At 48.6% G+C, this 26862-nt stretch overlaps 1 protein-coding gene across 2 annotated transcripts in view; it reads left to right on the top strand.

The window, feature by feature from the left end:
* DYM (dymeclin) overlaps nt 1–26862 on the top strand; it is an 82908-nt gene that overhangs the window by 1069 nt on the left and 54977 nt on the right. For both annotated transcript variants that reach the window (XM_068106679.2, XM_068106678.2), the window contains exons 2-6: nt 2042–2260; nt 13396–13448; nt 13897–13990; nt 26290–26420; nt 26630–26702. In XM_068106679.2, the coding sequence (XP_067962780.1) occupies nt 2088–2260; nt 13396–13448; nt 13897–13990; nt 26290–26420; nt 26630–26702 (524 nt within the window). In that variant the 5' untranslated portion in view covers nt 2042–2087. The remainder of the gene's footprint in view (nt 1–2041; nt 2261–13395; nt 13449–13896; nt 13991–26289; nt 26421–26629; nt 26703–26862) is intronic.

Genomic DNA, 26862 nt, shown 5'->3' with positions numbered 1-26862 from the left:
GGTAGTGTGTACATTGGTAGTGCATCCGCACAGGGGTAGTGTGTACATTGGTAGTGCATCCGCACAGGGGTAGTGTGTACATTGGTAGTGCATCGGCACAGGGGTAGTGTGTACATTGGTAGTGCATCCGCACAGGGGTAGTGTGTACATTGGTAGTGCATCCGCACAGGGGTAGTCTGTACATTGGTAGTGCATCAGCAGAGGGGTAGTGTGTACATTGGTAGTGCATCCGCACAGGGGTACTGTTAGGTAGTGTGTACATTGGTAGTGTGTCCATACATGGGGTAATGTTGGGTCGTGTGTATATTGGTAGTGCGTCCATACATGGGGTTATGTTGGGTAGTGTGCATATTGGTAGTGCATCCATACATGGGGTTATGTTGTGTAGTGTGCATATTGGTAGTGTGTCCATACATGGGGTAATGTTGGGTAGTGTGCACTGTGCATATTGGTAGTGCGTCCATACATGGGGTAATGTTGGGTCGTGTGCATATTGGTAGTGCGTCCATACATGGGGTTATGTTGGGTAGTGTGCACTGTGCATATTGGTAGTGCGTCCATACATGGGGTAATGTTGGGTCGTGTGCATGTTGGTAGTGCGTCCATACATGGGGTTATGTTGGGTCGTGTGCATATTGGTAGTGCGTCCATACATGGGGTAATGTTGGGTAGTGTAAAAAACCACCTTTAGAGGCCATTTTTCCCCGCAAGCGGGGGTTGGCCTTTTTCGGGAACCGTGGTTGTTGTTGTTTTTTTTTTGGTCCCCTTTTTGAAGCAATGTTTTACGGCCGGATGCCCTTCCTGACGCCAACCCTTTTTGCCGCCTTTAACGACAAACAGGGAATTACCAGTGAACTGGTACTCAATTAGCCGACCTCGGAAGGATGACAGGCTGAGTCAACCCCCCTGGCGTTAATTCAGCGATCGACCGGGATTCGATCCTAGGATCCTAAGCCGGCACCCTAGCCGCTAGCCCAACACCAGGGATTGGGTAGTGTGCACTGTGCATATTGGTAGTGCGTCCATACATGGGGTAATGCTGGGTCGTGTGCATATTAGTAGTGCGTCCATACATGGGGTAATGTTGGGTCGTGTGCATATTGGTAGTGCGTCCATACATGGGGTTATGTTGGGTAGTGTGCATATTGGTAGTGCGTATACAGTATTGAAGCCTGCGGTGGTTTGGCAGGTAAATTGAATGGGCCCGTTACTGCTGTGGGTTTAATTCCCTGGACCATTCAGGTTTAAAGATCAGTAAGGAGATGTCCAGGAGACATTGCAGGTCATTTGAAGTCGACATTGGTTAATGAAAGGGTGCCGTCACCAATGTTTGTGTCCTCGAGCTCGAGTTGCCCGAATAAAGAGGTTATACGGAGGAGGTTGGTCCGACGTGGTCGTTCTGTTGCATGATTCGAACGTTAACGTGAACGTGGTCGATTTGGTGCTTCGGAGGATTCCTCAGGGGGTGTCGGAAGGTATCATGAGCCCTTGCGGAACTAAAGTGTCTGTCTTGGTTTATTCACTCGGTTTTGCGTTTAGTTCTGGCAGGATGGCCTTGGGGTACACCCACTCCCCTCTGAGTTGTCTCGTCCGGGTTTGAATCTCAGCCCAGATATACACTGCCACCCTGGTGTTTCACAGGCAGGTGCGAGACATCAATGAGACACCTACTGCCGACTGCCAGCATGAGTGGGTAACCCATTATATTCCACAGGTGTCTTTCATGAAGAGTAGGGGAGTTATCGCCGGTACCATGAACAAATTACAAATTCCTGCTCTAACCTTCAGGGGGCACTGCATTCGTTAGAAGTACAGCAGCACCCGCAGCAAATCATGCAACCCATATCCATGTTCTGCATGCAAACGAAGAAGAAGATTTTGCATTCGAGCTGTTTTATACATTGTTCGTTGTAACACTTTGATATGTTATTTTTCATCGTGTTTCTGCTCAAAGGATTCTTTCAAGGATCCTCCATGAGCATCATAAAGCTTTAAATGGTCGGTCTTTTGTGTTATTTGTCATGTGTTGTACGTCTGCCAGTGTGTATTCCGTTCCATTGGAGGTGTGAGCAAGTGGATGATTGAAAATGGGATCCATTGGCAGCACCGTTGAAGGTGTGGAAGCTGAGAGTACTTGCGCTTTGAAAGACTTGGATAAAAACGTGTACTTGCTGAAGTTGGCTGGTCCCAGTGCCATCTCACATAATGATCCCTTCTGGAACCAGCTCCTCTCCTTCACTTTTCCAACACCAACTTCCAGGTAAGGTACCTGCATCGAGGTGTACTCCGAAACTACTTTCAATTGGTTTATTACCCCATGTGCGCAAAGGAAAAAGTGAGGTTAAGCAATTGGTTCACTCTGTCTATCTATCTGTCTGTCTACAGATGTCGGTCTGTCTACAGATGTCGGTTTATGACCAAGGAACAACATAATTTCAATTGAATGTTATATTTACCTCCGCCACCAAAGGTGGATGGAGGTTATGTTTTCACCCCTGTCTGTCTGTTTGTTTGTCTTTCCGTTTGTCCGTTTGTGACCAAGATATCTCAAAAAGTTGTGGACGAATTCGGACCAAATTTGGCAGAGAGGTAGCGTATGTGACAAGGACGAAATGATTAGAAGTAAGTGAAGATCCGGATTCGGATCCGGCTACTAGAACTTTTTAAGTGATTCTTCACCATTGGGAGATGGGGATGAAACCAACATATAGCATGATATCTCAAAAGGTTATGGATGGATTTGGACGAAACTTGTTGGACAGGTTGTCTATGTGACAAGGAAGAATCGATTCTATTTTGGTGAAGATCCGGATCCAGCTCGTGAAATTTTAAAGTGATTCTTCACCATTACATTGAGTGATATTGACGAACTGTGCTCCTACGCGAGTCGAAAGGATTGACGCGACAAAAGACGGGAATTCGTCCGAGCCCCTTCATTGGTAAAACGAAAACTCGGGTACTCTGAAAAGCCCGTTTATCGGGTAGCAATATATATAAGCACAATCAAACACGTCATGCCGGAAGCCACGCCTCCCAAGCCGGGCGCGGCATGCCGATCGGAGCGTTTGCCCGGGAAAGGCGAGTCTGGGCATGCCCGGGCGGCCTGGGCGAGCACGGTACAGTGATCGCTCCCTGGTTGCGTCATCGGCAGGTGTAAGGCGATTGTGTATGCTCAGCGGAAACCGCTACACGCGCCCCCCCAGAATCCACTTGCACCGGCAGGGTCAATTTAAGGGGGGTCCTGATGACCCGGCCGAAGCGACCCCTAGAGGGTCGTGGGGGGGGGGGGGGGGGTCCGGTGTGGTGGTGGGTGGTCGAGCAGGGGGAACTGTGGACGGGGGGGCGGCCTTGCTGCGGAGGAAGGGCCAACCGTGGTGGTTGGTCGACGTCCAAGTGCGCCGGCTTGAGGCGGTCCACCGAAATCCGGTCCGACCTGCCGCCGACGTCGACGACGAAGGACTTGTCGTCCCGTCGCAGGACCCGGAAGGGCCCGTCGTACGGCGGCCGGAGTGGCCCCCAGTGTGCGTCATGACAAAAACGTACTCCGCTGTGCGAAGCACTGGGGGGATGTAGGACCGGGGGCCACCGTGGCGGGACGTTGGCACGGGGGCAAACCGTCGGGTGGCCTCCTGGAGGTCCGAGCGCTGGCGAGCCGCGGACCAGAGACTGATAGCATCGGGCACGAACTCGCCCGGGACGCGTAGCGGCTGGCCGTAGACGAGCTCGGCGGTGGACGCCTGGAGGTCCTCCTTGGGGGCCGTGCGGAGGCCCAAAAGGACCCACGGCAGCCGGTCGGCCCAACCGCCGTCCTGAAGGCCGGCCATGAGCGCGCCCTTCATGGAGCGGTGAAAACGCTCGCACAACCCGTTGGCTTGGGGGTGGTAGGCCGTGGTACGGTGGAGCTTGACCCCCAGGTTGCGGGCGGCCGCGCCCCAAAGCTCGGAGGTGAACTGCGGACTGCGGTCCGAAGAGATGTCTGCCGGTGCGCCGAAACGGGCGACCCAGGTGGCGATGAAAGCCTGCGCCACATCGGCGGTTGTGGTGGAAGCGAGGGGAACGGCCTCCGGCCACCTGGTGGTCCTGTCCACCATGGTGAGCAGGTGTGTGAAACCTCGTGATGGGGGAAGGGGGCCCACCAGGTCCACGTTGACGTGGTCGAAACGCCGTTCGGTCACGGTGAAAGGTGCCAGCGGGGCCTGGGTGTGGCGGTGGACCTTGGCCCGCTGGCAGGCCGTGCAGGCGTTGGCCCAGTCGCGGACATCCCGTCGAAGTCCGTGCCAGACGAAACGCGCCGACACCAGCTTCTGGGAAGCTTTCCGGCCCGGGTGAGAAAGGCCGTGGAGGGAGGCGAAAATGCGGCGCTGCCAGGTAACGGGCACGATGGGGCGAGGCTGGCCTTGGGAGACGTCGCAGAGCAGGACTGTCCGCGAAGGGGACGTCGGCCAGGCGGAGGCCCGTGTTCGCCCCCCGGAGGGCTTGCACCGTGGTGTCGGCGGTCTGGTCGGCCGCCATAAGCGCGAAGTCCACGCCCAGGTGGACCGCGTTCGCGCTGGCCCGAGAAAGACAGTCAGCCACGGCATTGTCTTTTCCGGCGACGTGCCGGATGTCCGTGGTAAACTCCGACACGGCAGAGAGGTAGCGCTGCTGGCGGGCCGACCACGGCTACGTGACTTTGGCCATCGCGTAAACCAACGGCTTGTGGTCGACGAAAGCCGTGAACGGGCGGCCTTCCAGGAGGTGGCGGAAGTGGTGAACGGCCAGGCATAGACCGAGGAGCTCGCGGTCAAATGTGCTATATTTTAGCTCGTTCGGCCGGAGTTGCCGGCTAAAAAAAGCGAGTGGCTGCCAAACCCCGTTCACCCATTGTTCATGTACGGCGCCCACCTCGTAGTCGGAGGCGTCCATAGTGAGGGCGATGGGAGCGTCGAGCACCGGGTGAGCAAGCAGCGTTGCGTCGGCAAGGGCCAGCTTTGCGCCTGTGAATGCCGCGTCCATGTCTGCGGACCAGACGATGTCATGCTTGGCCGGCTTGCCCCGGAGGGCTTCGTAAAGGGTCCGCATGAGCTGAGCAGCGCGGGGCACGAAACGGTGATAAAAATTCACCATGCCGAGGAACTCCTGCAGGGCCTTGATGGGGCGGGGACGCGGGAACTTGGTGATGGCCTCGACCTTGGTTGGCAGCGGCACGGCCCCGTTCTTGGTGATGTGGTGGCCCAAAAAGTCAACGGCCGTCGTGCCGAAGTGGTATTTGGCCGGGTTGACGATTAAGCCGTGCTCGCTGAGGCGTCCGAACAGTGTTCGGAGGTGGAGGAGGTGCTCGGCCCGGGACGTGCTGGCGACGAGGATGTCGTCCAGGTAGACGAAGAGGAACGGCAGGTCGCGCAGCACGCCGTCCATCAAGCGCTGGAACGCCTGGGCCGCGTGCTTGAGGCCAAATGGCATCCTCAGGAATTCGAAAAGGACGAAAGGTGTGATGATGGCCGTTTTTGGGACGTCAGCCGGCCTGACAGGTATCTGGTGGTATCCCCGTATCAAGTAAATTTTCGAGAAAATGACCCGCCCCGCCAAACGGGCGGAAAAGTCCTGGATATGCGGGACAGGATACCTGTCGGGGGTGGTAACGTCGTTGAGGCGGCGGTAGTCGCCACATGGTCGCCAGCCGCCCCCCGGCTTCGGCACGATATGCAGAGGTGAGGCCCACGCGCTATCGGAGCGCCGCACGATGCCGAGGTGCTCCAACGCGTCAAACTCGGCCTTTGCCACGGCGAGCTTGGCCAGGTCGAGGCGGCGGGCTCTGGCGTAGACCGGCGGGCCCGTAGTTGGTATGTGGTGCTCGATACCATGTCTCACTGCGATGGCCGAAAACGTTGGCCGCGTGAGGGCTGGGAACTCTGCGAGCAGGCGAGCGAACTCGATCGCCGCCAGGAGGGCGCATGATAGTTCGGTCGGCGCGGAGCTGCTCATTGTGCATGCCATGGAGCTGAAAGTCTCGGCGTTGACGAGGCGACGCCGTTTTACGTCGACTAGCAGCCCGTGCGCACAGAGGAAATCGGCGCCTAGCAAAGCCATGGGCACGCTTGCCGTCACAAAGGTCCAATTAAAGCGCTGGCTACCGAAGCAGAGGGTGACGTTGCGCGGGCCGAAGGTGCGGATGGCCGATCCGTTGGCAGCGACCAAGGAGGGGCCGCAAACGGCGGTCTGCCTGTCCTGCTCGGAGGCGGGTATGACGCTCAGTTGGGCGCCGGTGTCACAAAGAAAACGCCGCCCGGACGCTTTGTCCTTGATGAAAAGCAAGTTGCCCGAGTGGCCGGCGCACATGGCTGGTAATGAACGCCGGCCCTGCCGTTTCCCGACTCGCCGAAAGTGCACGGGGGTCGGCATGTCCGATCCTTTTGTCCGAACCTAGCGTGGTAATAACACCATGCCTGGTCAGGTGGAGGCCCCGGCTGTCGTGTTGGAATCGGTCGGCGCGGCGTGGCGGCCACCAGTCGCACTGGCAGTTCGGCCTCCAACCGCACCGGGCGCCATGGGTGTCGCCTCGGACGGCGGCGGGCTCCAGGTAGCTGCCCTGATGTGCTGGCCTGCCGAGGAGATCTTGTCGGCTTCCCTGGCGAGGGCGCGGGGATCCGTGATCTGCGTGCCTGCCAGGGCGAAGCGTACCTGGCTAGGTAGCTGGTGGAGGAACAGCTCCCGGAAAAGAAAATCCGAGGAGTGCTCACCTAGCAGCGAGAGCATGTAGTCCATCCGCTCGGACGGGCGCGTGTCGCCGAGCTCGGGCAGGTCGCGCAGGCGTCGTGCGCGTTCTGCCGGTGAGAGGGCGAATGCGTCGAGGAGGAGCGTCTTGATCGCGCCATATTTGTCAGCGGCTGGCGGGTGCTGGAGGAGGCTCAGGGCGCGGGCCGCGGTGGCGGAGCTGAGTGCCGCTACCACATGGTGGAAGCGGGTGTCATCTGCGGTAATGCCTCGCAGGGCAAACTGGGAGTCTGCCTGGGCGAACCAAACCGCCGCGTGAGCCTCCCAGAAGGTAGGCAGTTTAAGGGTAACTGCCATGTCCATGTCGGGGGTCACCAGTGAGGAACTGTGCTCCTACGCGAGTCGAAAGGATTGACGCGACAAAAGACGGGAATTCGTCCGAGCTCCTTTATTGGTAAAACGAAAACTCGTTTACTCTGAAAAGCCCGTTTATCGGGTAGCAATATATATAAGCACAATCAAACACGTCATGCCGGAAGCCACGCCTCCCAAGCCGGGCGCGGCATGCCGATCGGAGCGTTTGCCTGGGAAAGGCGAGTCTGGGCATGCCCGGGCGGCCCGGGCGAGCCCGGGAAAGGCGAGTCTGGGCATGCCCGGGCGGCCTGGGCGAGCCCGGTACAGTGATCGCTCCCTGGTTGCGTCATCGGCAGGTGTAAGGCGATTGTGTATGCTCAGCGGCAACCGCTACAATATGGCCAAAAGTTATATATAGCAGGATATCTCAAAAAGTTGTGGACGAATTTGGACGAAACTTGGTGGGGAAGTTGGGTGTCTGAGAAGAACGAGTCGTTTCGATTTTGGTGAAGATGTGAATATGGATTCGGCTCCAAGAATTATTTTATTTTTAAGTTATTCTTCACCATTGAGAGATCGGGTGAAAAGCGATATATAACATGATATTTAAAAAAGTTATGGACTAGTAATGAATAAACTTTGTGGATGAGTTGGGAAGGTGACAAGAACAAGCAGATTAGATTTTGGTTCAGGTCGGAATCCAGATCCAGCCTATCAGTGGGATACAAAACATAAACTGTTCACCAGGCAGAGGTATGCTCCCTACTGAGTGCCCTTCTAGTTTGAACACTGCAGAACACAAATCAAAACACGAATCTGCAGCTCAGCAGTACTTTGGCCCTGAATTTGGCAAATTATATAGAATCTCGTCCCTAGTGTGCATGCGCAGAGAGGGGCAAGCTGGTTGTTTTAGTCTGTCTGGCTATCTGTCTGCCTGTCTGGCAGTCAAACAAACGTTAAAATCGTTTCAAACAATAAACTTAACGTTTTTAGGGACGTCCTAAAGGACACAAACAATGGGCACGAATAACTCATTTAAACCGGTTAAATACGGTGGTGTAAAAGAGGGGGCATCATCGGTGGTAAACCTGTGGAAAAACATATTTTTCCTCTACAGCCTTTAAAATCTTTATTTTATTTAAATGGATTTATATATTTGAGCACTGTAGAACACAAATCTCCTTCTTGCCACAAACAAAAACCTCCAGTTTAGCAGTAGAAATATGGTGGCCGAACCACATGACCGATGACGTCATCATTATATTTTGTCTCCACCAATTTATCCCAAGATGACGCTCAAGAAATTTCATCTTGATCTGATGAAGTTTTGTACTTGTAGAATTATGACTTCGTAATGGATGGAGGCACCTATGAAATCATCATTAACATGTTATTCCCCATGGAGAGTTCTTTACAATGAGCCATGTCTCAATTTTTCTTTGCAGAGCTGTCGGAGATATAGAGGTGCAAAGTTTTCCGGTTTTTCCAAGATGGCGCCCATACCACGTGATCTATGACGTCATAATTATCATTTGAAAATTCTACAGGAGGAGATGCACCTATTGTGAAAATTTCCTGTCAATCGGACCAACGGTTGCAGAGAAAAGCGTACTTATTTTGTGCAGACAGACAAACAGACTCAAATGCAATAGCCTCTCCTCTGGCAAAGGTAAAAATGAGAGTGACACAAAAAAATATGACACAAGAAACTAACCTTAAAACTTGCCAACATTACGACCACGTGTGTCTGTCGGTCCATCCAACATTTCCTGAGCAAAGGCTTGCGGGTCACATGCTGCCAGTCGATCTCGGAGCACGTGACAGATCATATGAATGTTGAGGTGTTGCTGGGTCATTGTACTACGTAGCCACGTCTTCAGGTGCTTAATGTACTGAATGACCTTTCAGATTCACATGAACTTGCTGGGGAGACCAAGAGAAGCCTGATCAGCAATCGTTCTACTTGCACATTTGACGGACTTCCGGAACCAAGGCTACAGATATCTTCCATTAATCCTCAAATGATGAACCACTGATGGTTACTGATGATTGTTACGGAAGAAGCCAAGTTCTTTCTCGAGAGAATCTGTAAAATTCAGGAAATTTTTGAATTATTTGTGGCTGCAATGACTCAGTTAGTAGCATTGTGTACAAGTTCCTACAGTCACGTGAAAAAGTAAGTACACCCCATGTAAAATTTTGACTTTTTCAACATATTTCAACATACAGCTATTTGATCTTCATTTCAACCATATTGATAGATAAAGGTGATATAATACAACAAATATCATGAAACATTTACATTTTGTAGTCCATTGTATAATTTAAATAAACATAAATGCAAATTTCGCATGTGGAAAAAGTAAGTACACCCTTGACTCTAATAGGTGGTATTGCCCCCTTTGGCAGAAACAACCTCAAGTAGGCGTTTCTTATAACTGTCTACCAGTCTCTGACATTGACTGGGAGAAATTTTTGTCCCACTCCTCCATGCAGAATTCTTTCAGCTGTGCGATGTTTGAGGGGTTTCTTGCATGCACAGCTCGTTTCAAATCCCCCCACAACATCTCGATGGGATTTAGATCCGGGCTTTGACTTGGCCATTCCAGAACCCTCCATTTCTTTCTTTTCAGCCATTCCTTGGTGGATTTACTGGTATGTTTAAGGTCATTGTCATGTTGCAAGGTCCACCTTCGGTTGAGCTTCAACTTTCCGACAGATGGTGTCACATTATCCTCAAGCACCTTTTGGTACAATGAAGAATTCATAGTGGATTCTATGATGGTGAGCTGCCCAAACCCTGATGCAGCAAAGCTGCCCCAAACCATAATATTTCCACCAGCATGCTTTACAGTTGGTATCAGGTTCTTGTGGTCAAATGCTGTATTTGGTTTTCGCCAAACATGTCTTCTGGTGCTGTGGCCAAATAGCTCTACCTTTGACTCATCTGTCCAGAGCACATTGTTCCAGAAGTGCTGGTCTTTGCCTAGGTGTTCATTGGCAAACTTTAGTCTTCCCCTGATGTTCTTTCTGGACAGCAAAGGTTTCCTCCTGGCACACCTCCCATGTAGATCAAGTTTGTGTAGCCTCTTTCTAATGGTAGACTCGTGCACTTTGACATCAACAGTGGCAAGAGCTACCTGTAGGTCCCATGATGACATTCTGGGGTTCTTAGAGGCTTCTTTCAGCATCTTGCGGTCTGCTCTCGGGCTGAACTTGCTGGGGTGGCCTGGCCTGAACAAGTTGGCAGTTGTTTGGAATCTTCTCCACTTGTAGATGATCTTCTGGACAGTTGAATGATTGATTTCAAATTGTTTGGAGATCTTTTTAAATCCCTTCCCAGACTCGTAGGCATCTATAACCTTCTTTCTGAAGGCCTCAGAGAGCTCTTTTGATCGAGGCATGGTGACGCCGCACACTTCAACAACAAAGAGCAAACCAAACTAAATGTCTGAGGTTTAAATAAGACAGGTTCCTCCAAGATCCTCTCTAACGATGTTCTAATCATTTGCACCTGAGCTGGTGCACCTGATTCTAATTTTAGGTATTTGAAGTAGAGATAAATGTAGGGGTGTACTTACTTTTTCCACATGTGAAATTTGCATTTATGTTTATTTAAATTATACAATAGACTACAAAATGTAAATGTTTCATGATATTTGTTGTATTATATCACCTTTATCTTTCAATATTGTTGAAATGAAGATCAAATAGCTGTATGTTGAAATGTGTTGAAAAAGTCAAAACTTTACATGGGGTGTACTTACTTTTTCACGTGACTGTATATACAATGAGGTCGGTTGATGTAAAACATTCTGTCAAGTTTTCACATTCATTGTCAATGATCGTGAAGAAATAAACTCTGTATAACTCCTATGTTGAATTGGAAATGTACTCCAGGAAAGCTCCATCATCGAGTCTCTTTGGAAGCTTGTGCTTAGGTGGAAGAGTCCCAGGTTCTTGCTGGCACTGCTCGAGTTTCTGCTGTGCAGCTTCGATGATCACCTTAAACCTCTAGTCGCAACAAAGAAATTGATTATTCTATGCGGTTACCTCTGCAGCAGCAAACATCCCAGAAACTGTTTCATCTGAATCCTGAAGGGCCTTATTGAATTATTCAAGGCATTGAATGACGGGCAATGATGCAAACAACCCAGGAATATATTTTCCTGATGACAGGCAACTGTGGATGCTATTACCTTGCGATGCAGTGTTTGTCCCGAAGTCATCAGTTGCTTCCTGAAGAGCATCCAGTACAGCTTCATAATTCTCCAAGACAGACTTAACTGCAGGGGAACAAGTGAACCAACCGTTGGACAAATTGGCTTCAGCTGCATTATGGAAAGGACTGTCCGCATATTCGGCATGAATATTCAAATACAGGTGTTTGACTTTTCCAGAGCTGTTGTGGAGGTTGCCAGGCTCCTGACCATGATCGGGGGCATTTCTTATGGATGGTGCAGATTGCAGGGCTTTGGAAGTGACAGGTTGGGTGACAGCTCCACAGTGAACGTAACTGGCCAACTGTTGAATTTTCTTTACCTTTACCAACCATTGTACTTCCCTGCCATGTTGTTCGTTCCATCATAAGTCTGTGCTCTAAGGTGTTCAATAGGCAGTTGAAGCCGTATCGGGACATCCTAAAAAATGATTCTCCTGTTGTTTACACTTGGTAGAGGCCTAAAAAGTCCTCTGACAGTAAAGGAATCCGTAACGTTACGCACACACATAGAATCCTGCTCATTGCCCTGAATTTCTTGAGTTCCATCAGTTATGAGTCCAAACTGAATGGACATTTCATTTGCATAACTGCATACATTTCTCAGGATGACATGACTCATCACCTGTATAATCTCGTTCTGAATTTCTACGCTTGTAAACGTCGTCTTCCTTGACAGCCATGCCTTGAGGTTTACATCATCAGCTCATAAATGCAAAAGTATTTTGAAGTTACCTTCTGAGGCATCCTTCCCACGGATTGCAAGGTATTGTCAAGTTAAATATTGCAGAAAGGTTATAATTTTCAGAAGTGCTGATCGTACAGAGGTTTGATCTTCTAGAAGTTTGCTGTGCAACTGCACATTGAAACCAAGTTGATGAATGAAAGATTAATGAAAATAGAAATCACATGATGCAAGTCTTGCAGTCTTGGAGCGTATCACGCAAAGAAGGATCTAGGGTGGTAATGGATACCGGAAGTAAGCACACAGGGCAGTGCCAGGTAGCTGTATGTAAAGCAAACAGGGTTTTAGGTTATATTTGGAGGGGCATAAAGTATAACTCAAAAGAGGTAGTTTAACACTGCACCGGAATTTAGTGAGACCTCATCTAGAATATTGTGTGCAGTTTTGGTCAACACATCTGAAGGAGATACCTGGCATAGAGAGGGTACAGCGTAGGGCTACGTGAAGGATTCCGGGTCTAGCTATATCAAGTCATGAAGAGCGGTGTTGGTATAGCACAGGAATAATTGGCTAAATGGCCTCCTCCTGTGTCGGATTTTTAAGCTGAATAGATAAACATCTAAACGTTAATCACCTCCTCCATGAATCCCTTCTGACATTTATCATTTATCAATTTGGTCTCGATGGATAAACACCAGAGGCCTTTTTAACGGGGGATTAGGATTAGCTCGGGGTCCAGACTGATGGTGCCTGCAGTCTTGTTCGGACCGCGGTCCGCCTTTTGAGGACCCTACTCGATGCAATAATACCTACATAAACTTTTCTTACCTGAAAATTCTTCTATGGGTGAGAAAAAAGGCTCCTTTGGAAGAGAACTTGAGGCAACGCAGCACTGCAGTAGAAATGCAAATCGATACCCTTGCTTGTGGGTAACTTGAGTATGGATGTATGATTGCGTAAGTGTGATGTCTTGAAAAGGTCTTGCCAAGATAAAGTGTACGGTCGGTGTTTCACACTTTTCACCCTAAAACCGCCTTCAGCCCCCCCCCCCCCAAAAGAAACCCCAAAAGTAAAATTAAATGAAATAAATCATTTTCAATTTATTTTAGCACCCTGGTGATGTTCCCTGCCCGATGCTCATCCCCATCCTCCCCCCTCACCTCCCAACCCTAATGACATTAAGTCGTAGCTTGACGGATTCATCTGGTATTGGCGGAGCGCAGGCACGATGGGCCGAATGCCCTCCTCATGTGTCAATTCCCCTTGGTAAAACTAAATATAACAATATACGATGTGACTGAAGGAATTCTTATTTGTGAGGAGTGAATGACCTTTAGATTGACTTTTTATCTGCACTTTTAAAGGTTGTTGGTTGTGAGTGATTTGGTTTATTGTCGCTATTGTTTGTATCGGTCTAATAATTAAATAATTGTTCATCTTGCAGTGCTGATGCAGAACATCTGGAAAGAGAAACTGTGGCCATTGTCCGTGATTTTGGTAAGTTTGTAATGATGAATATTATAACATCCGATGTAATAACATGCTTGTTCTGTTTGTTTGGTTCTCTGTCTATCCGACAATCTTCTCTTAAACGACTCGACCTGGGACCATAAAACCCATTTCATTATAAAGGTCTTTGGTCCAGGGGTTCCGGTTGTATTTTTTTTTTGGGAGGGGGGGGGGGCAGAGCTTCAAAGGGTCAAAGATCATCTGACCTTTACCTGAAAGTAGCAGATTTTCATTACTGTGATAACTTGTGAACCACTTTTGGGGTTTTGACCAAACTTGGCATAACTATGGACTGTGATAGAAAACATGACCTGATTACATTTGGGATTCAAAAGGTCAAAGGCTTACGGCCAAGTGCCAACCTTCCACCCCTCGCTTTACTTTGAGAATACCAAGGGATTAAAATTGTTTATTTATCTTTGTGTTTATTTTTCAGTTGCAAACAATCCGCGTACGGGAAACTTTGCTGCCCTTGCACACGTTTTCATTGCAAGAACAAAGGAGTTGAAAATATCTGCAGATTGTGCGAAGTGAGTTCTGCGTGTTTGTCAAATTTTAACCGCTTTTCTCGTCCTAAGTGCGACAACGCTCCTTATTGATGGGATCACAAAAATGACCCTGGTTGGTTCACTGTCATGCATGAATACATACTAACCGGCTGTTGGTGTGACATGATACATGATATTTCTGGTTAAAATGCGATACGACTGTACCATTGTATTTGTACCATCTCTCTGCACACTTTCTACTTCATGTCAATTTACCTAGATGACCAATAAAACGCAAAAATAAGGAATGGGGTGCAGGATAGCGCAAAGACCTTTTAGCCGTCTGATTTGGGTTTGATTCCCAACCAGACTATAAACTGTCGGAATGGTCTTTCGCTGGTAAGGCGTTTCATCATGAAGAACCCCGTCCCTCGGATGAACGTTAAACCGCCGTCTGCCAGCATTATCTAATCGATCTTAAATATCCCACGGTGTCATTCAGGCATAGGAAGGAAGGACGGGGAAGTAGAAGGAAGTAGAGGACGGGGTAGACCGAGAAAGACTTGGCTAAAGACGGTGGAAGAAGAAATGCGGGCAAGGGGGTTAACAAGGAGAGATGCAGAAAATAGGGCAAAATGGAGAAGATTGTCATGGGGACCGCAAGGCTAACCCCCGCTCTAGCAGGGAAAATGGCCTTAAAATGCATGTTGTGTTGTTGTTGTTGTCATTCAGGAATAGTAGGCAGGTTGTCACCGGCACCATTAACAACTTCCAAAATTCATACCCTGACATATCTCCTCTCGAGCAATGCGGCCGGCTTCACGAGCAGCTCTGTGGATCGGACATGTGACCGGGAATGATAACTTGCTGTGATATCCAGATAATTGCCATTGGTTATCCAGATGAGGAGCCTAGACAGAGGATCGAGAGTTAACCAGGTTTGTTTATCCAGCTGTGTTGTTTAGATGCAAACTGGTTTACTGTGAGTGTGATGCTGCCACCACGAAATCAATGCAGACAGATTTATTGTTTCACTATCACCTTGAAAGATATGCCACATTGTGGAACACTCTGTTTGTCTGGAAACTCTGTTTGTTTGTTTGAGATCTCGCGAGATCTTGGAGACGGCGGCAGGGATTTTCGAAGCTCCACACGGTCTCCACGTTTTTCGAAGTTAAGTCTGTTCACAATTGTATTTTGTCGAAACTGTATTTATCTTTCGGTGTGTGAAGTTATTGTGTGCAACTTTGGTTGTTTCTCGGTGTTTATCTTTCATAAATTGATCGTCTGTTTGCCGTGTCGCGAGCAAGGCCTTGTACAGTGTGCACTGTACAACCTTGAGGCTTTGTTTTTCTCTCAGTGGTCCGTCGTTTGTGATCCAATAACTTTCGTTCTCTGTATTCCCAGGCTTTTCACCCATAGCCTACTTCCTTGTGTAAATCTCAACTCAAAAAAAAAAAAAAAAAAAAAAAAAAAAACATTTCCTTCTCTGTTCTCATTCGTTTATTCATTCTTATTCGTTCGTTCGTTCTTCGACCACGTGTTTCTCCCCCATTTCCCCAGATAGTTTTCACTCATTAACCTTCAATGTTTACACTTTCCCCTCAAGTTATGTATTCCGTCATATTTTATAACACCTTTTTCTTCTTCTTCTTTAAAAGGCTGCTTTCGACTTGCTCACCAAATCAATTCATCCCAAAAAAAATATCCATCTCCTATAGTGCCTTTGTTCTACATTCCCTAAACTCTCCTGCACTCCATCCTCCATCCAGCGTCCTTAAACGTATTTTTAACTCGAAGGTCACAAGAAACTCATTTTGCAATAAATGTTCGTTTCCCATAAATCGTACACTTTCAAAAATCCAATCTCACCCCTCCCCTCCAAATCTTCCCCATAACCCCTCCCCTCCAAATCTTACCCATCACCCCTCCCCTCCAAATCTTCCCCATCACCCATCCCTTTCAAATCTCCCCCCTTGCCCCCTCCCTCCTAAACTACTCCCTCACCCCTCCCCGCCAAGACGCCCCCTCGCCCCTCCCCTCCTAGACTCCTGCCTCACCCCTCCCCTCCAAATCTCCCCCATATCCCATCCCTTTCAAATCCCTCCCCTTGTCCCTTCCCTCCCAAACTCCCCCCTCACCCCTCCCCTTCAAATCTCCCCACCCTCATTGCTTCTCAATTTCCCCCCGCTCACTCCCCCTCCTCAAAGCGTCCTCCCCGCTTCTTCCCCCTTCAAACTCTCACCTCCATCTCCCCCAACCTTCTGCCTCGCTCTTCCCCCTCCTCAAATAACACCTCATTGTGGCTCACCCAATCACCATCAAACCTTTTGTCCGCCCCATCCTTCCCTTTCTCCGAGCTATTCTGAAATCTCTGACACACCTTCAACAGCTCTCCCTACCTCTTCCACCTCTTCCACATCTTACCCTACCCCTCCTCCCCCCTGTTCTGTATCTGATGCTCCCCCTTCCTCTTCATTAACGGTATGGACCTCAAACATCCGGGGCCTTCGTTCAAACTTAACTGATCTCTCCATACAGGTTGCTTCTGTCAAACCAGACGTGATCTGCTTAACAGAAACTTTCCTCCTTTATGATGTCTCTGATTCCATAGTATCTCTCCCGGGCTACTCCCTCCTCCGGTATGATAGACCTGAGCCTCGTCCTGGAGGCGGGGTTGCTATCTTTATCAAAAACTCTCTTCCTCACTCGCCCTGCACTGCACTCTCTCCACCTCACCCCCAGGAATACCTCTGGCTACGGCTTCCCCTTCGCTCCCACCTCTTGTTCATATGTGTGTTGTACCGTCCACCAAACAGTGATGACTCCATCTACATCTCGCTGTCTGATGATATGGACCAACTTCTATCTACTCATCCCAACTCTCTCTTCCTCATATGTGGTGATTTCAACTGTCATCATGCCAGTTGGCTGGGTGTGGGTACCTCTCTCACCAGCCATGGCTCCTCAGCAAAGGACTTCTGCGACTCACTGGGACTGACACAATCTGTCAATTTCCCGACCCGGATCTCAGTCAACGGAACATCTTCTCTTCTGGACTTGGTTATGACTAACTTCCCTGAAAATGTCTGCTGCTCTTCTTCTGCTCCGATCGGATCATCTGATCATGTCCTTGTTAAAGTGGACATCTCTCTGACCATCCTCAGGGAGCCTGCTCAGCGTCGACGAGTCTGGCATTTCACTCAGGCCAACTGGCACGGTCTTCAAGCAGCCATCAATCATCTGGACTGGTCTCCCATCTCTACCACCTCTGACATCAACTCATCCTGGGAATTCTTCCAAAGTAAATTGCTCTCTCTCATGCACAGATTTATCCCATCTCGTCTTCAGTTGTCATACCCTTCCTCCCGTCCATGGTACACGGAATCTTGTGGTGAGGCTGTTGCCCAGAAACAACTTGCCTTCGTCTCCTGGAAAGCAAATCCAACGGAAGGAAATCTCATTTCCTTTCACAAAGCCCGAAACAAGTGTGTGTCCACCCTCAGGAGAGCCAGGAAACAATATCTCTCCGTTCTCAAGACCGAACTCTCTTATCTGTCTCCCTCTTCCAAATCCTGGTGGCGTCTGGTCAAATCCGTTTCTGGTGTTTGTTCCCCCTCCATCCCCTCCCTTACCTCAAACGGCTATACAGCTGACTCCGCACGTGAAAAAGCTGAATGCCTCAACTCTGTGTTTGCCTCTAAATCTTGTGTCCCAAACCCATCCCTCTCTGTACCCACCATACCCAGTCGTACCCTGCTGCTCCTGGACTCCGTGTCCTTTCCTCCTGACAAGGTGGAAAAGTTTCTGTCAACCCTCGACTCTGATTCTGCAACTGGACCCGACGGCATCAGCCCACGGGTCCTAAAATCCTGCTCTGCTGCTCTATCTCACCCTCTCGCTGTTCTCTTCACCCTCTCTTTTGCTCAAGGTCAACTGCCATCTGCTTGGAAATCAGCCAACATCACCGCTTTGCACAAAAAAGGTGCAAAAACAGATCCTAGCAACTACAGACCAATCAGCCTTCTCCCAATTATCAGCAAAGTCATGGAATCCATCATTGCTTCTGATATGAAATCTTTCCTCTTCTCCAATGGCTTGATCTCTGATCATCAATTTGGTTTCAGACCAGGTCACTCTACTCTGGACATGCTGCTTCTGCTGTCTCAACAATGGATGGAGGTCCTCAATGCCAAACAGGAAATTAGAGCTGTCTCCCTCGACATATCACGTGCCTTCGACACGGTCTGGCACCCCGCTCTGCTCACCAAACTCTCCTCCTTTGGTATCCATGGAAATCTCCACGCATGGCTGGCGGACTTCCTCTCTAGTCGTCGTCAACGTGTGGCCCTGAATGGGTTTCTCTCATCTCCTCTTCCTGTTCAGGCTGGAGTTCCCCAAGGCAGTGTTCTGGGCCCCGTGCTTTTTCTGGTCTTCATCAATGATCTCTCTGACTCTCTCGAAAATCCTCTCTATCTCTTTGCTGATGACTCCACTCTCTGCCGCTCCATTCCTCTTCCCTCAGATCGGCAGTCTGCTGCCTCCTCACTCTCTGAAGACCTGGACAAAATCACAGACTGGTCAAACAAGTGGAACATGTCTTTCAATCCTGACAAATCTCACACTCTTACTATGTCTCTCCGAAAAGATCGACTGGACAACCCTCCCATCTACTTTCTCAACAATCCTCTCCAAGAAGTTCTGTCGCTCAAGATTTTGGGTCTCACTATCTGCCATGATCTTTCTTGGGAAAACCACATTTCCAAGCTGGCCTCCAAAGCCAGTCGCCGACTGGGCATCCTCCGTCGTGCGAAGTCCTTCCTCGGCACACCTGAGCTCCTCACCACATACAAGGCTTTCATCCGCAGCTCAATGGAATACTGTTCTCCCCTATGGGCCGGTGCTCCTGCCTCACACCTAGCTCGGCTTCACGCTGTTGAAACCAAAGCTTTCAGAATTATTGGAATCTCCCGCGATGAAGCTATCTCTGAGGGCCTTTCACTCACTCACTGCAGGCAGGTAGGTGGTCTTTCTGTCTTCTACCGACTCCTCTCCGGCCTTGCACCCCCAGCTCTCTCTGTGCTCTGTCCCCCAAATATTCCTACAGGTCGCACAAGATCTGCCAGCAACCCTCTGATGGTTAAACTGCCGAAATCTCGGCTCTCCGCTCACCTTCACTCTTTCATTCCTCTTTTCTCCCGCCTCTGGAACAAACTCCCTCACTCCCTTCAATCCCACTCCTCCCTCCAGGTCTTTAAAACAGCTGTTCACCACCATCTCTTATCTTCCCCCATCCAAAACCTTGATCTTTTCTACCCCCGCTAATTCACCCCAGATCCACCTTGTTTGAAATTCCAACTTCTTTCCTGGAAGTCCTGGCAGTGTCCATATGTTTTATACCTCTCCCACTGCCCCCTTCCCACGCCCCCCCCCCCCCCCCAAAGCCCTCGCCCTCTCTCAGATCTCTCGATGTCTCCATGTCTCTCGGTCCCTGCTCTCAAATGTTGTGTTTGTGTCCTTCCCCCTCTCTCCCCATCTTGTCTACCGCTCCCTATGTTATATGTTTTATGTGTCGGTTTGTCTTTCTGTGTGATTAATGTTCGCTCTTTCACGAGCCTCGATATTGTATACAAAAAAAAAAAAAAAAAAAAAAAAAACCCCAATGTCAGTTTGTGTCTGCCGTTGTTCGTTTAGAATATCCCTCAAGGCAGCTCATGTCTGTGCTTGTTGTTAGTTTAGAATGTCCCACAAGTACCCTCGTCTGCGCTTTTTGGTTTGCAATGTCGCATGGTATCATCTGTGTAGACCTCTGAGTAAGTTCAAGCAAACCCTCCATTTTCTTCTTCTCCTTCTCTTCCCTTTATAAGGGGTGAGGTCCAATGCTCCCATTCTTCTGCCCTGCCTTCACCATGATACTCCTCCACTTCCCTCTGTCCTAAGGCAACTCATGTGGTGGTCCACCATCAACCCCCATCTGTTGAAACTCCCAAAATCCAGAATCATTTCTCACCTCCACTCATTCCTTCCTCTTTCTCACCCCCCCCCCCCCCCTCCCTCCCGCCTGTGGAGTCAACTTCCACATCCTCTTCCATCTTATTCCTCCCCCCCCGAATCTTCAAGACAGCTGTTCACCAATATGTCGAGTCATCCCCAGTCCAAAGCCATGATCTTTTCTACACTTGATAAACAACCCCCACCCCTCGCAAAAATTTGCTTATGTATCCATCTTGTGGATAAAGTTATTGTTATTGAATAATATTGTTATATTGCGGTAAAGTTATTGGAGCATGGAATGAAGGTATTAGAAAGGGTGTTGGAGACGAGGATAAGGAAGAAGGTGAAGATCGACGAAATGCAGTTTGGATTTATGCCAGGAAGAGGAACGACAGACACGCTTTTTATTGTGAGGCAGTTGCAGGAGAAGTATATGGAGAAGAGGAAGAAGTTGTTTCTTGGGTTTGTTGATCTGGAGAAAGCATTCGATAAGGTTCCACGTGAAGTATTGACATGGGCATTGAGGAAGTTAGGAGTGGAGGAATGGTTGATCAGAGTAGTGATGGCAATGTACGAAAGAGCACGCACAGCTGTAAGGACGAAGGATGGGAACAGTGGTGAGTTTGAGGTGAAGGTGGGAGTGCATCAGGGGTCTGTACTAAGTCCACTACTATTTGTAGCTGTGATGGAGGTGCTGGCTCGGAACGTAAAGGAGGGTTTACCGTGGGAGTTGTATGCAGATGATCTGGTGTTGATTACAGAAAGTATGGAAGGACTGAAGGAGAAGATGAACAAGTGGAAGGAATGTATGGAGACAAAAGGTCTGAAGGTGAATATCGGAAAAACGAAGGTGATGGCATGTGGTAAAGCATGTGGTGAGGTGGAAAGAACTGGGAAGTGGCCATGTGCTGTGTGCAGGAAGGGTGTCGGAGTGAACTCCATTCAATGTACAATGTGCGCTGAGTGGGTTCATCAAAAATGTAGTGGTTTGAGAGGGTCATTAACCAGTGTGGCAGCTACATTCAATTGTAAGGTGTGCACAGAGGGAGCTGCAGATGGAGGAAATGTTGAGTTGGATCTTGGAGGTGGCGTGAAGCTGGAAGGTGTGAAAACATTTTGTTACCTAGGAGACATGCCGAATGGAGAAGGTGGATCAGACGCGGCAATGGTTGCTAGAGTGAGATGTGCAAGGAAAAAGTTTCGGGAACTAAGTGGCGGGCTGATGAGCAGGGGAGTGTCGTTGAAGCTGAAGGGAAAAGTGTATGCTGCATGTGTGAGAAGTGTTATGATTTATGGGAGCGAGACATGGGTAATGAACGTAGAGCAGCAACGACGGCTGGAAAGGGTGGAAATGCGAATGGTTCGGTGGATGTGTGGAGTATCGTTGAGAGAGAGGAAGACAAATGATGAATTGCGAAAGATGATGGGAATAGAGCCTGTGATGGATGCTGCGAAGAGAAACAGTTTGAGATGGTTTGGTCATGTGTTGAGGAAGGATGAAAGTCACTGGTTGAGAAGAGTGATGGAAATGAATGTAGAAGGAAGTAGAGGACGGGGAAGACCGAGAAAGACTTGGCTAAAGATGGTCGAAGAAGAAATGCGGGCAAGGCGGTTAACAAGGGGAGATGCAGAAAATAGGGCAAAATGGAGAAGATTGTCATGGGGACCGCAAGGCTAACCCCCACTCTTGCAGGGAAAATGGCCTTAAAATGCCTGTTGTTGTTGTTGTTGTATCCATCTTGTCCACCCCTTCCGTTCTCCCCTAACTCTCATTGTTACCTGCATCCCTTGTTTGTCCATATTAATCGTCATTCTCTCTCTGCCCTGCTGGCGGCATCTCCCCTTTCTCCTGCTGTTCCCTTCGTTGTGTTGTTTCCTGGTCTGTTCTGTGTCCTAGCTCTTCCACAAGACCATGTATAAAAAAACATTCAACAAGTAATGACGTCAATAAACAACACTGTTGTGTCTCCACAGGTCGACTGTCTCTGACATCAACTCATCCTGGGAATTCTTCCAAAGACAATTGCTCTCTCTCATGCACAGATTTATCCCATCTCATCTTCAGTTGTCATACCCTTCCTCCCGTCTATGGTACACAGAATCTTGTGGTGAGGCAGTTGCCCTGAAACAATTTGCCTTCACCTCCTGGAAGGCAAATCCAACTGAAGGCAATCTCATTTCCTTTCACAAAGCCCGGAACAAGTGTGTGTCTACACTACATGCAGAAAATAGGGCAAAATGGAGAAGATTGTCATGGGGACCGCAAGGCTAACCCTATCCCATTACCTCATTACCTCATTACCTCATTACCTCACCATTTACCTCATTACCCATTACCTCATTTGCTGCTTTACCTCATTGCTGCTCTACGTTCATTACCCATGTCTCGCTCCCATAAAACATTACCCATTACCTCATTACCCGCTAACCCATTACCTCATTACCTCAGGAGAGTCAGGAAACACTATCTCTCTACTCTCAAGACTGAACTCTCAAACATGTCTCCCTCCTCCAAATCCTGGTGGTGTCTGGTCAAATCTGTTTCTGGTGTTTGTTCTCCTTCCATCCCCTCCCTTACCTCAAACAGCTACACAGCTGACTCCGCACGTGAAAAAGCTGAATGCCTCAACTCTGTTTGCCTCTAAATCTTGTGTCCCGAACCCATCTCTCTCTGTACCCACCTTTCCCAGTCGAACCCAGCTGCTCTAGGACTCTGTGTCCTTCTCGCCTGACAAGGTGGAGAAGTTTCTGTCAAACCTCGACTCTGATTCTACAACTAGACCAGACGGCATCAGCCCACGGGTCCTAAAATTCTGCTCTTCCGCTCTATCTCACCCTCTCTCTGTTCCCTTCACCCTCTCTTTTTCTCAAGATCATCTGCCATCAGCTTGGAAATCAGCCAACATTACCGCTTTACACAAAAAAGTGCAATTACAGGTCCTTGCAACTACAGACCAATCAGCCTGCTCCCAATCATCAGCAAGGTCATGGAATCCATCATTGCTTCCGAAATGAAATCCTTCCACTTCCCCAATGCCTTGATCTCTGATCATCAATTATGGTTTCAGAACAGGTCACTCTACTCTGGACATGCTGCTTCTGCTGTCTCAACAATGGTTGGAGGTCCTCGATGCCAGACAGGAAATTAGAGCCATCTCCCTTGACTCATTTCACGCCTTCGATAGGGTTTGGCACCCCGCCCTTCTCACCAAACTCTTCTCTTATGGTATCCATGGTAATCTCCACGCATGGCTTGCGGACTTCCTCTCTGGTCGCAGTCAACATGTGGCCCTAAATGGAATTCTCTCATCTCCCCTTCCTGTTCAGTTTGGAGTTCCCCAAGGCAGTGTTCCTCAAGGCAGTGTTCTGGGCCCTGTGCTTTTTATGCCTCTGCCGACGAAGTCGCTGGAGGCATTATGTTTTCAGGTTGTCCGTCGGGCTGTCCGTGATAGGTTTTCTTAACCGCAATAACTTGAGAACGGCTAAAGGGATCTTAGTCAAACTTGGCAGACATTTGTATAATGAGGTAAAGATTAACTGATTAGATATTGGGGTCACGAGGTCAAATGGCAAAGGTCAGAGGTCATGTTAGGTAAAGATACTGTTACCGCAATAACTTGTGAACCAGTGATGGGATTCTGACCAAATTTGGTACAGTGATGTAGAATGATGTAAAGATGAAATGATTCGATTTTGGGGTCAAGAGGTCAAAGGTCAAAGTCTGTAATAGGTCTATAACTTGAGAACAGCTGAAGTGATCTAATTCAAATTTGGTACAGGTATGTATAATGATGTAAAGATTAAATGATTAGAATTTGTTTGAAGAGGTCAAAGGTTAAAGGTCAAAGTCTGTAATAGGTCTATAACTTGAGAATGGCTAAAGGGATCTAATTCAAACTTGGTACAGATATGGATAATGATATATATATTAAGTGATTAGATTTTGGGGGTCCCGAATTCAAAGGCCAAAGATCAGAGGTCATGTCAGGTAAAAATGTGAGAACTTGTGAAGAGCTGAAGGGATTTAAATCAAACTTGATACAAGTATCATAATGATGTAATAATGTGGGTGGAGGCACATCAGTTGACGTCATGACATCCAAGAGTGTCTTTCTAGTTCTGGTCTTCTTCAATGATGTCTCCGATTCTCTGGAAAATCCTCTTTATCTCATTGCTGATGACTCCACTCTCTGCTGCTCCATATCTCATCCCTCAGATCGGCAGGCAGCAGCCTCTTCACTCTCTGCAGACTTGGATAAAATCGCAAACTGGTCAAACAAGTGGAACTTGTCTTTCAACCCTGACTAATCTCACACTCTCACAATGTCTCTCTGAAAAGACCGACTGGACAACCCTCCCATCTACTTTCTGAACAATCCTCTTGAAGAAGTTCTGTCACTCAAGCTTTTGGGTCTCACTATCTGCTATGATCTTTCCTGGGAAAAACATTTCCAAGCTGGCCTCCAAAGCCAGTCGCCGACTGGGCATCCTCCGTCGTGCGAAGTCCTTTTTAGGCACTTCTGAGCTCCTCACCACATACAATGCTTTCATCCGCAGCTTGATGGAATACTGCTCTTTCCTTCTGTGCTGGTGCTCCTGCTTCACACCTAGCTCGGCTTTACGCTGTTGAAACCAAAGCATTCAGAATCATTGGTATCTCCCGTGATGAAGCCGATTCTGAGGGCTTTTCACTCTCTCACCTCAAGTAGGTTGGTGGACTTTCTGTCTTCTACTGACTCCTCTCCGGCCTAGCTCCCCCAGCTCTGTCTGTGCTCTGTCCCCCAAATATTCCCTCAGGACGCACAAGATCTGCCAGGAACCCTCTTCTGGTGAAACTGCCAAAATCAATACTCTCTGCTCACCTTCCCTCTTTCATTCCTCTTTTCTCCTGCTTCTGGAGCAAACCTCACGGCCTGCTTGATGCCCATTGACGAAGCTCGGGGCGTGGCCTGTCAGTTACGATCCTTCGAGGCGGTGTCTAGCTGTCCTTTGGGAATGTTCGGCTGGGCGGGGTTTACTTGTCGATCGCAATGTCCGGGTACTGTCGGCGATTATGGTTGTTGTTATGGCGGCCTTTTTTGATGAAATAAAAACGTAGGGAAAAATCACAGAAGGCCAATTACACACTGGGGAAATTAACCTTATAGACTTATCGAATTGATACAAAAGCCACGCCCCTTATGGTGACATGCAAACACTCTTACCCTGCCAGATTCCCGACTTATTACATGGAGATTCTTCTTCTTCGCGTCACACGGTCCATGCTAAACTATACATTCCCATCTCCACTACGGTATTTTATCCCTACCCCAAGTAACAGTATTTTATGTGTCCGTTTATGTTTTTTGTGTTTAATGTGTTAGCTCTTACATGAGCCTCGACTTTGTAAAACAAAAAACAAAACCAAAAACACCACAATGACAACCAACAAAGTTTTATGTGTCTTTGTATGGGAAGGTAAGGACAGACTATGAGAACCATGGGTGGATCCAGACCGTCTTCCAGAATAGGGTCACATGTCCCAGTACAAAGTAATACAACAGGGGGAGGGGAAGGAGGTTGTCGGGAGTCACTCGTTGGGTGCCTGCGCCCATAGGGGGCTGCTCCACCTCTCGCAGGGGGTTCCCTCGACGCACACTCCTCCACTCGCTCTCCCCATATTACCCAATACCCATCCCCTCCCCACGCTCACATTTTCGTGTCTCACCACTCAGTTAGCCCCACAGCACGTTCTTGCTCTCCTAGATGCACTCCTTGACTCCCTCGTGCTCTTTCACCATGCGTCCATGCCACGAGGATGTTTCTCTCCTCGCTCCATTTTTCCCAAAATGTACTCTCTGCAGTGCACCTGGGCAGCTCCAGGCAGCCACGATGTCAACCACTTCCACGACAAACCGACTGAAGTATGACGTAAACAACGCACCAAGGACTTACTTGACGTAAAGCCCTCAATGGTGAAGCCTGGGTTCAAAAAGAGCTGTCCAGATTCCCAGTGCACCGAAAAAAGCGCTTGGCGATCTTGCTGTCAAGAACACAAGCATTAAAAGCCTGGGGAGTGAAAAGAATGCAAGTAGGCCTCAGGCCAAGGCCTCAATGAAGCATGCAAGGCCAACCGACAATGAATCCAACTCCGTTCTTTGTAAAACAGTAAACCTTGGTTTACTAACAGTAATTTCTCCATAACGACTCAGCATATGAGTGGCAGATGTATCCGTGGATAGATTATATTGAGCATAATATTAAAGGTGGATTGAATGCGGAATGTTAAATAATTAAAAGTTTGTTAAAGGGACGAATTAACTTATTAAATGGACGGGTAATCCTCATTTTCCCATTCCTCGTGACAGTGACATCTTCATTTGGCAGACGCACAATGCCCTGTTCATAATGCGCTGCATCCTCAAGGTGTTTGTGTCGTGTTTGACGGAAGAGGAAATGGTTCAACACTTCACCTTCCTATCTCCCGGCTCTCCACCAGGTGAGTGAGGCCGCTTTAATCCATTGTGCTGCTGTTGGAGGTCACAGATTCCACCGCTCTGGTGTTTCTATGAAATATGAATCACTGATGACTGTTCACCTTCACAGGTTGGGTTCCACCGTGTACGTTCATTTCGTTAACATGTGTGTGTTGGTGAAGTTCTAATGCTTTAGTGATATCCATGTGGGTTCCGGTGTGCGTGCGTTCAGATGAGGACAGCCAGTTTCTTCTCGAGGATGTGTTGGAACAACTCTTTCACGTGATCATTGATGTCCCACACATGTGAGTTGGATGTTAATGTTCTATGTGGTGGTGTCGCTGTAATCCCTCCTTAAAGGGATACCGTTTGGGGAATCTTGTTTGAGAGGAAACCAAACAACCCTTAATGTGTAACTTTGTTACACATCACAGCGGGTCCCTGTTTGACCATTCAACCTGAGCC

Source organism: Myxine glutinosa, chromosome 2 (assembly GCF_964187855.1).
Source record: "Myxine glutinosa chromosome 2, kmMyxGlut1.1, whole genome shotgun sequence".
Taxonomy (NCBI): Eukaryota; Metazoa; Chordata; class Myxini; order Myxiniformes; family Myxinidae; genus Myxine; species Myxine glutinosa.
This window is presented reverse-complemented; position numbering and strand designations above follow the sequence as displayed.